This window comes from Echinops telfairi, unplaced genomic scaffold (assembly GCF_000313985.2).
Source record: "Echinops telfairi isolate 266 unplaced genomic scaffold, ASM31398v2 ScPeMD7_3;HRSCAF=10, whole genome shotgun sequence".
Taxonomy (NCBI): domain Eukaryota; kingdom Metazoa; phylum Chordata; class Mammalia; order Afrosoricida; family Tenrecidae; genus Echinops; species Echinops telfairi.
The window spans coordinates 665979-677168 of NW_022103899.1; the positions used below are offsets into that span (position 1 = coordinate 665979).

General features: G+C 42.5%; 2 protein-coding genes across 3 annotated transcripts in view; one reads left to right on the top strand and one right to left on the bottom strand.

Annotated features, from left to right (window-relative positions):
* LOC101656459 (endoplasmin-like) overlaps window positions 1-1937 on the top strand; it is a 2577-nt gene extending 640 nt beyond the window's left edge. Inside the window, 5 exon segments of the mRNA XM_045296394.1 lie at window positions 458-732; window positions 735-1264; window positions 1266-1740; window positions 1743-1782; window positions 1784-1937. Of these exon segments, the coding sequence (XP_045152329.1) occupies window positions 458-732; window positions 735-1264; window positions 1266-1740; window positions 1743-1782; window positions 1784-1859 (1396 nt within the window). The 3' untranslated portion in view covers window positions 1860-1937.
* The window catches only part of ATF2 (activating transcription factor 2), a 99957-nt gene that overhangs the window by 72099 nt on the left and 16668 nt on the right, over window positions 1-11190 (bottom strand). For both annotated transcript variants that reach the window (XM_004701437.2, XM_045294122.1), the window contains one exon: window positions 8351-8447. The gene's annotated coding sequence lies outside the window, so the exon portion shown is untranslated. The remainder of the gene's footprint in view (window positions 1-8350; window positions 8448-11190) is intronic.

Consider the following 11190-nt stretch of genomic DNA (forward strand, 5'->3'; position numbering starts at 1 on the left):
TCTAGAAAACAACAATGGAATATATGTACTAATATGTCGGATACAATTGATGTATGGATTGTAACAAGAGTTGTAAGAACCCCCAGTAAAATGATAGCAGGGCTCAATGGAAAGTAAATGTCTAGAAAACAATGATGGAATATATGTACTAATATGTTGGATACAACTGATGTATGGATTGTAACAAGAGTTGTAAGAGCCCCCAATAAAATGATCTTTAAAAATAAAAGTTGAATGAGCTCCCAATAAAATGATTTTATAAATAATAAAATAAAGAAATAAATCTGCTAAGCAAACCAGATTATTTTAAGCGTGTAGTATCATATTCCAACGTTAATTTTCAATTCTATCATCCATATGCAACTGATAAAAACAACTGCTTTCCTTCATCTCTATCAAAGATAGAAAGAAAACCGAAAGGCATTACAGAAAATAGGTAAATAAGTCCTTAAAAAAGAGGGAAGAGAAAAAACTGGGATTGGGAACTTATGAATGATATCAAACCAATATGGCAGAGACCCTCAAAAGTAGAGGAGGATGAATACAAAGCTTTCTACAAGTCATTTTCAAAGGAAAGTGATGGCCCGATGGCCTATATCCACTTCACGGCTGAAGGGGAGGTTACCTTCAAATCCATCTTGTTCGTGCCCACTTCTGCTCCACGGGGTCTGTTTGACGAGTACGGATCCAAGAAAAGTGACTACATTAAGCTGTCCGTGCGCCGAGTGTTCATCACGACGACTTCCATGACATGATGCCCAAGTACCTTAACTTTGTCAAGGGTGTGGTGGACTCTGATAACCTCCCATTGAATGTTTCCCGTGAGACCCTTCAGCAGCATAAGCTGCTAAAAGTAATCCGTAAAACTCTGGATATGATCAAGAAGATTGCTGATGAGAAATACAATGATACTTTCTGGAAAGAATTTGGCACCAACATCAAGCTGGGTGTGATTGAAGACCACTCCAATCGAACACATCTTGCCAAACTTCTTCGATTCCAGTCCTCTCATCATGAAAGCGACATTACCAGTCTAGACCAGTATGTGGAAAGGATGAAGGAGAAGCAGGACAAAATCTACTTCATGGCTGGCTCCAGCCGGAAAGAGGCTGAATCCTCTCCGTTCGTCGAGCGACTTCTGAAGAAAGGCTATGAAGTGATTTATCTCACAGAACCCCTGGACGAGTACTGCATTCAGGCCCTCCCCGAGTTTGATGGGAAGAGATTCCAGAATGTGGCCAAGGAAGGAATCAAGTTTGACGAAAAGTGAAAAGACGAAGGAGAATCGTGAAGCAGTAGAGAAAGAATTTGAGCCACTGCTGACCTGGATGAAAGACAAAGCCCTCAAGGACAAGATTGAGAAGGCCGTAGTGTCTCAGCGCCTGACCGAGTCTCCGTGTGCTCTCGTGGCCAGCCAGTACGGCTGGTCCGGCAACATGGAGAGGATCATGAAGGCCCAGGCCTACCAGACGGGCAAGGACATCTCGACCAATTATTATGCCAGCCAGAAGAAAACACTGGAAATTAACCCCAGACACCCACTGATCAGAACCCTGCTCCGGCGGGTGCAGGAAGACGAAAATGACCAGACGGTGTCCGACCCTGCTGTGGTTTTGTACGAAACGGCTACACTACAGTCGGGGTATCTCTCACCAGACACGAAAGCCTATGGAGAGAGGATAGAAAGAATGCTTCGCCTCAGTCTCAACATTGACCCCGAGGCAAAGGTGGAGGAAGAACCGAAGAAGAGCCTGAAGATGCAACAGACGACACAACGGAAGACGGAGCAAGACGATGATGAAGAAATGGACGAAGAGGAACAAGAAACAGGAAAGCTATCTGAAAGAGATGAATTGTAAACAAGACTCTTCACCGCCAGGATTCTGAGTGGAGAGAGAATGTGAAGTTTCAGTCATTTCGTTTGGGAGAGACTTGTTTTGGATGCTCCTCCCGCCCCCTTCTCCCCTGCACTGTAAACTGTTGGGATTATGGGTCACAGGAAGAAGTGGGTTTTTTTAGTTAAAATTTTTTTTAACATTCCTCATGAATGTAAATTTGTACTATTTAACTGACTATTCTTGGTGTAAAATCTTGTCATGTGTATAAAAATAAAAACGTTCCCAGATAAAAAAGGGAAGAAAGTGAATCAATTTCCCCTCCCAACTGTTTAATTGGCAAATAATTTACATTTAATTCAATAGTTCAATCATAGCAAGGAGAATTGTATAATCAACCCACATCAATTTTAGACCATTCCATTTCTCCAACCCCCAATGTGCCACCCCATGGGTTGAATCACCTTTAAGATGAGTTATGCAATCACAATCCATTCTAAGACTCCCTCCCTCTCCTGTCTTCATTAGTTACTCTGAAATCCCCTTTCCTCCCTATCATCTACTCCCCAATCCTGTATTTCTTATGTGCCCCTGTATCAGTTAGTATTATTATGCACCCAGTCCTCCTGTGCTTCACAGCTGGGATACCCAACAGAAAACAAAAAAAAACAAAATTGCACTAAGGTGGTAAGGATAAAAACCTAATAGTATACAGACAAAAATACAAATGAATGCATAAGAAGGAAAGGACCCCCAACAACAACACTCAAAAGCCAGGGAAGAAAACTCTGTCATGAAACCAGGAAGAGTTACTTGTGCCCAGAACAATTCAGGTTGCATGTATAGGTCGGTCAACTGGCTAAGTGTCAAGTTCCACCCAGCATCATCAAGATTACAATGCTCTCTGACTGACAGTACGGCTGTTTGAAGACTCTTGCCTGTGGCTAGTTTGGATCTGCCAGTGGCTCAGTCTGATTAGATATATTACAAATGGGTATTGGGCTCCCACTGTCCCCCACACCCCTCCAAAACTGGGTGTTCATAGTCTTTTCTCTGATGCTTTTCTCTTCACTGTGCCAATAATGTTTGATGACTAACTTCAAAGACTCTCTATTATAAAGTAAGCATTCGATTAACCCTCTAGCTAGTTGGTTATAAAACTATAAAATTTATAACCTCTTAATTTTAAAAGCAGGTATTCAAATATAAAAGTAAATTTCTAAAGTAAGGATAATGATAAATGCCACACAGAAAGAACATTATTCCCAAACATTTCCAATATAAGTGATTTATTTTATAAAATGTAACTAGAAAAAAGTTTGCTTATTTTGTACACAACACCATCTTAAGAACAGGAGAAGAGATATGGACCACACTCTCAGAATCAGACTAGTAAGGAAGATGAACACATTTTTAAAAAATCATAAATAATAATTCCATGATATATAGCACAATAACAATACTTGAGTGTTATGGCAACATAGGGGATAAGGAGTATACTGGAGCTGATCATCCTTTCTAAGAATCCATACTCCAATTAGATGAACCAGGGGAGACTCCTGACCAAGTTCAGCCAATCAGGACATCTATTCAGGAAATTTCAAAAAAGAATTTGACAAACAGAAGTGGCCACCAGAAATTAAAAATCACACGCAAGATCATTTTCTGTTTTGTTTATACTGACAAGGAATTAGTGAAAGCCAGAATAGAGTAGGCGGAGAAAAATATAGCTGAGATGCTATGCAGCTAAGAAGGGGGAAAGCAGTTTCTGTGATATCCAATTATGCTTTCTGTGATTGGGTTCTATGAAAGTTCCTGGATCCTTAGTCTGAACTCTTTTTTACCTTGAATTGATCTGACTAAGTTTCTATCCCTAACTTAGACAAGTCCCCAATGAACATTAAGGAAAGCTTGGGAAGGTAACTTGAAGAAAGTAAAGCCTGAGCTAAATCTTCTCAAAGGAAGAGGCATCAGGCAATCAGGGGAGAGAGATTACAGAGGAAAGAGTACATAGAGGTAGATTAGAGCAGAGCATATTGAGAGATCTCTAATATCTTCTGGTGGCTGAAGTGTGATATACAAGATTAAAAGCAGTGAAGCCAGAGAGCTAAACAAATCTTGAAGGGTGGTAGAGTTTGGATTCCTATCCCCATGCTCCACCCCATCCCTGCAGCTACTGAAGCTATGAGATAGGGGCAGGCAAACCATGGCCCTGGGCAAAACTGGACAGCATCCTGAGTTAAGACTTCACATGTTTGAAGCATTGGGGAAAATGAAACAAAGGAGAATATGTATGTGGCAGGCACTAAATGTCACCTCTACAAAATCTAAAATATCTGGCCTTGTAAAGGAAAAGTTCGCCCATTCCTGTTTGAAGAAATGGAAAGACTATAAGCAAGTGAATGAGATACTAAAAGGAGTATTTCTTCTATGCTCACTCTAAGTGTGGAGGATGGAGGGAGAGGGCACCACTACCTGTAGGAAAGCCGGTTAAAACTACTGCAATAGCTCAGGAGAGAGCACAAAGAAGTATCAATGGAAATTTCCGTTATGAAAAAATGCTTTTAAGATAAAGGCCTCAAATCCCTAGCATTGTCTCCAGGCCCTTGTATGGCCTGGCTCTCTGCTAGCCTTAGATTTCTGATCTCTGGCTATGTATGCACCTTTCCCAATCATCCATCCCTTTCTGAGCACCTCTTATCACAGATTCTCCTCATTTCCTGACCCACCTGCCCTGACACTTGAATGACTCATTTACTTAGCCAAGAAAGATTTCTTGAACATATGCAACAGGGCAGCAATCGTGGTAGGTTCTGAAGTACTAAGATGTAGACACAGTCCCTGCTCTCATAGAAGGTACATTTTATGGAAAAGCTGTTAGGTGCTATCCAGCAGACTCTGATGCCTGACAACCCTGTGTACACCAGAACACAACACTCACTAAGCCCATGGTTGCAGCCACTGGGCCAATCCATCTCATGGAAAAGTCTTCCTCTTGTTCATGGGCTCTCTGCTCTAACAAGCACGATAGCCTACTCCAGGGACTGGTTTCTTCAAAGTCCGAGATGAAGTCTCACCATTCTCACGTCTGAGGAACATCTGGCTGTACTTCATCTGAGAGAGGCTTGCCTGGTCTACTGGCAGCATTCTTTGTCAACACTAGAATTCAAATGCGGCAATCCTTCTGTGGCCTTCCTTCTTCACTGTCCAGCCCCCATGTGCTTATAAGGCAATTGAAAAACCTTTAATCTGCCATGTAGTGAATTATTTAATATGGCTCTTCTAGCCATAGGCTTTGTTACTCCCACCAAGTTACCTTTGGTTTCCTGATGGGTCTGAGGTGTGGGAAGATAGTGATTGAATTATCTGATTCAGCTGTGGGTGACTTAACAGGGTTGTGATTGCCATCTGCTGGGTATAAAATCAGCCAACGCATAAAACAGGAAGGGGTAATTTTACTACCATCAAAGAGGAGAGCCAGGAGTGGAGCATGTTCTTTGGACCTGATGTCCTTGAACACGTAACTTCCTTGATCCAGGAGATAGCTGTTAACACCAGAGGAGCCCCAGCAGAACCAGGAGCCAGAACAGTGGACATCCCAGACCAGAAAGCAAGTAATGCTGAGTGCCTTTGTGCAGGAGGCTGGCTAGTGGAGTGGGTGCCTCTCAGTCCTTAATTGGGGTACCTGGGTTAGCTGACTCACTGAGTTGGAGCTGAACATCCACAGGCTGAGGGTTATGGTGGAGTAGCAGGTCTTTGAACAGTCATTGTCAGCCCTAAAATCGTTTTGTAACATTGCCCAAGCAGGGTAGAGGCTAGGCCAAGCGGCTGAGGGCCAGAAAGAGACCTTCCTGTGGCACAGTAGAGACTGTCCTGACTGAACAATTGTACTCTGAGCATTTCTCACACGAATTATAACCTGTTACCTTCCCTAATAAATCCTGAGTGTTGGCTGTGAGCTCTTTAGCCACTGCAATATATTATCAAACTCTGGGACAAAAGTATAGCGCTCTGTGAATAGGGGCAGTTGGTGTCAGAATTAGTGAGGAAGATTGGAGGGTGGAGGCATGTCTGACCTCTACCTTTAAGCAATCAGAACATTTAGGTTAAGTTACTCAAAATTATTTAATGCAGTTATCAATGTGTAAGAAAAAGTATCAAGAGCTGACACACAATCATCCTAAAGTCTGCTATTACACTTGTAACTCAGGCATTTAATACACAGGGCTGACTTCTTTATTTTTTTCAAATTATAATTTTATTTGACATAATTCTTAAATTAACTATAATATTGTTTATAATCCAAGTTGAAAATACATACTCTTAACAGAATCCCTTATCAGTTATATATTATTATTGTTATTTCATGTCTTACACTGTCCATTGTCTCCCTTTACCCACCTTTCTGTTATTCATCCCCCTGGGGGGTGGGCTACATATCCAACCTTGTGATGGGTTCTCCCTTTGGCCCTCTTCCCCCACCCCCCTGTCCCCACCATCCCCTACCCTCGTGATATCGCTATCCCCACTACCGTTCCTGAAGGTTTTATCTGTCCTGAATTCCATGTTTTAAGAGCTCTTATGTGTACCAATGTGTGTATTCCAGTCTAGCAGGATTTGTAAGGTAGAACTGCGTCATGGTAGCTGTGGGGGGGACGCATTCAGGTCAGGAACCAGAGGAATGATGTGTTTCCTTGGTGCTATACTGTACCCTGATTGAATCATCCCTTCTGTTCAGGGATGTCCGATCATCTACAGATGGGCTATGGGTCTCCACACCAACCCTCCTCTTTCACATCTATACAATTGTTTGTTTTGGATCTTTTGATACCTGATGCCTGATCCCACTGGCACCTCATGATCACACAGGCTGGTGTGCTGCTTCCATGTGGGCTTATTTGCTTCCCTGAAAGATGGCTGCTTGTTTAACTTCAAGGCTTTCAGAACCCAGACACTACATCTTTTGATAGCCAGGCACCATCAGCTTTCTTCACCACATTTGCTTAAAGACCCATCTTTGTCTTCAGCGATTGTGTCAAGAAGGTGAGTATCAAAGAGTGCCAGGTTATTAGAACAAAGTGTTCTTGTGTTAAGGAAGGCCTTTAGTAGAGGCCCAAAGTCCATCGCCTATCATAATACTTAACCTATAAATATATGTACATTGGCCTCTATCCCTTTCATTATAAATTAATAATATTTACATATATACAGACCTAGATATTTACATATGTACATACATACATATATTTACATATGTCCATACCTTTTGCTTCCTACTTCTTTCCTCTATTTTCTTCCAGCTTCCTTCTTTGAGTGCTGTGCCCTTCCCCTTTAATCCCATTCAACCTTCTGGAGTCTGGTTTTGGTTGTCTTCTGGCTGGCTCAAGGCACCCCGCCACCCGTCTGCTGCCCACCCACCGGCCTCCTGCTAAGGAGGAAAAGGGTAGTGGTGGTGGTTGTGGGGAGATACGTATGCCTTGTCAGTGAAAAAAAAATCTCAAAAACTCGTACAACTCTTGGCAGCACCAGAGGTGGTGCTGATTCCGACGCACAGTGACCCTGTAGGGCAGAACAGAACTGCCCCAGAGGGTTTCCAGGGCTGCCCGTCTTTACAGAAGCAGACGGTCCCATCTTTGCAGTGCTCTGCCATGCCCCGCAGGACTCTTCTCAAATAGATTTGTACATTTTAAAATATCTGTCATTCTTTGGCCTAAATCAGAGTGTATTTGCACATAATATCTTTTTTCATTGGAACTTCCAGATACAGGTACAACATTATATGCCAATTTGCTTAAGTCTCTTAATAGCTACAAAGTCGACCACTGATTATCAGGGTGTGAAAGATTTTGTAACCTAGACCACATATCTTAAGTCATTATGTCCTTTCCATTTGAGGACGCTACCTCTCAAAACTGTAAATCGCTTGAGGTTGGAAACCATCATCATAATATCAGTACACTATGGGTGGCACATAGTAATAAAGTTAAGTATGAATGAAAATATAACTTCTCATTAATCGTTCTGATAGCATAAGACAACTATTACTAAACTTGGTTGACATAATTTACTCTAAAAGCAAATAAAGCTCACTTTTTTCTTGGATACCCTTACAGTGAGTAACATTTTCTACCTAAAATAGTTTTGAAATGTAGAAACTATCTCATGAGTTACTACTACTGTTGTTATTTTTATAGTAGTCACACTTGAGTACTGAGCCTTCATATTAGGACCCTTTACTACAAAGATTTCCCTGGTCAGGTTGTTAGGAGTCTGTGGGTGAAACAAAACTCAACACTGTATCCTCAGTGCCTGATGTGCTTTGATACTGCTGTACACTCTATCTCCAAAGAGCTATCTGCAAATTCAGTGAGCCTCGGAGTTAAAAAAAATTAAGCACCAGGAAGTACTATGAAAGCTAATATTTAGGAAACAACTGCTGAAGAAATCAGAAATGTTGGAAAGACAATCATCAAATAAAAAGAATATTTCTGCATTGAAAGATTAAAACCTCTTACCTTTCTAGCTGGTGAGCCATGAGCTTTTCTCACTCAGCTGCCAGGGATCCCTCCACTCTTATCAAGCAGTGTCTCTTACATTTCTGTCTATGGATCCCTAGGGCATGGGAGAGGCAGAAAAGAAGGAACTCTTTAGTGGGAGAATCCAAAGAAACAGTCTCCAACAGTTCAACTCCCTGGTGGTGTAATGGTTAAGAACTAGGCTGCTAAATGAAAGGTCAGCAGTTCAAACCTACCAGGTGCTCTATGGAAAGATTACAAAACAAAACAAACCCATTTCCACTGAGTCCATTCCAACTGATCACTATCCTAATTCATAGTGAACCCTATAGGAGAGGGTAGAACTGCTCCTGTGAGTTTCTGAGACTAACTCTTTATGCAAGTGGAAAGCCCCATCTTTCTCCCTCAGAGCTGGCTGGTGGTTTCAAACTGCTGACCTTGTGGCAAGCAGACCAACACATATGCACTAGAGCTCCTAAAGGACTAAGCAAACTACTCCCTAGGGTTTCCAAGGCTGTAAATCTTCATGGACTATTGGTTTGAAGGCCAACCTTTCAGCTACCAATCGAGTGCTATTATCATTGTGCTGCCACGAATCTCCTGTAAAGATCACCCCCTAAGAAACCCCATGAGGCAGATCTACCCTGTCACCTTGAGACTCTATAAGAATGACTTGACAGCACACAGTAACACAAAAATTACAATAATCTCATTTTGTAATTTAAAAAAATGCACAGGAATACTGCATTCTAGTCATCATTTTAACATGAAAATTACGGTTCCTTCCAAGAGCTCCAGTGCTCCAGGAAGATGTTTATTCTGTGGCCTCTCATAATTCCTAGCACACTGGTACAAATCAGGGCAGATCCTTGATGAAACATGGGAGGGAGGGTACCACATTGTCATGGGGGGGGGGGGATGGAAAGTCAGAGATGAGAGGTGAAATGGCACAGGAACCAAAACAGTGAGATTCTCAGATTCCAGATTTTCTTGTCAGTGCAACAGAACTTCCATGAGACCCAGTGTATGTGCTGCTTAAGGGCACACCTTGCTTTCTTACGCTTTGCCTCATTACTCTTATATTGCTCCCCTCCCCTCCCCAATGAAGAGTTTGTGGCAGTCCTGCATCGAGCATGTCCACTGACGCCGTTTTTCCAACAGCCTGTGCTCACTTCGTGTCTGTGTGCCACATTTTGGCAATTCTTGCACTATTTCAAGCTTTTTCATACAATGCAATTGGGTACTTAATACACAGTCAAATCCAATCCACTGCTGTCAAGTGGATTCCGGCTTACAGTGATCCCAAAGGGCACAGCTGAATGGTTCCCTAGGAATTCTGAGACTGAAAATCTTACCGGGCACAGACAACCTTTTCTTTCTTCCAGAAATCTGCTGGTGGCTTTGAACAACCTTGCAGTCAGCAGTCCAATTCTTAACCCACTGTGCCACCCTGGCTCCTTTGATAGACTACAGTATAGTGTAAACATAACTTATATGCACAGGGAACCAAACAAAACTATGTGATATTATTGCAGTAGTGTGGAGCAAAATCCCAGTCAAATAGCTGTACCAGTTAGATTTGGGTCAGCTGTACCAGAAAGTAAAATAATGGTTGGAATAATTCAGAAGGGCAAACCTGGACTCCTCCTCCCTCCTCTGCCATTCTCAGGGAATAGTCCCCTTCAAGTGCGTGCTCAAGCTCCAGCCACCACAGCTGCTAATCAGGCAGCCGGACCCGCAGGGAAGGAGGAGATGAACATACAGCCTCCATTAGAAAAAACCAAATCTTTTCTGAAATTCACAGAGGACTTCTATTTACAATCCACAGTATAAAACTCAGTCACGCTTCAGCCTTATGCCCCGCTAAAATCAGGAGTGTCTACAATAAGGGGGAAAAAAGGAATGAATATTGGTGGATAATTTGTTGTTTTGGCCACCGTTTTCTATGTCATCCTAAAACGTGATTGGATACCTCAGGGAGATGCTTTGGCAGTCGTCTGCTTTCAAAGCAGAAGGTCCTGCCAGGGCCAAGGAACAAGTCAACATTTGTTAAGATGTCTCTCAACAAGCAAAACCAACCTGTAAGAAGCAGAGGAAAAGGGATACTCTTGAAGACCAGGGTAACAATGAGATTATGGGAGTTTGGTGATTTTATGTCAACTAGACACTCTTAGGGGTGGAGTCAAACCTGTCAATCAGGTCACAGCCTGATGCTGTGTCCTGGGATGTGTGGCTTTCTTATGAGCTGGCACCCTGGGGCCCACCTTCTCTGTCTCTCCCCCTTGGCCTTCCTGCCTGCGCCCTGCCATGTTTCCACCGCTCTGTGATCATTCTGCGTCATTGCATATGGCTATGCGACTCTGAAGAGAGACTTGCAGACTAATATCGGACTTATGGACTTGAGTTGAACTGGGCTGGGACCCTTTCTTGTTATATTTTTACTTCTTGATATAAAGATCTTTCTTACACATATGAATACCACTAAATTTGTTTCTCTAGTCAACTTCTCCTAACACGAATGTAAAGAGGTGTAGTCCGGAGGGTAAGCACACATTATCAGGTCACAAAATTTAGAAATGGCAAGGGACCATTATGTAAGTCACAGTATCCAAGGTAAGACTTGGCAAGAACAAATTCCTAAATGCTTCCCCCCACAATCATGACCCCAATTGTACCTTACAAATCTGGCTAGACCAGAAGATGTACACTGGTACAGATAGCAACTGGAAACACAGGGAATCCAGGACAGACGATCCCTTCAGTGCTGAGAGTGGCGATACTTAGAGGGTAGAGGGAGGATGGGGCAGAAAGGGGGAACCGAATACAGGAATCTACATATA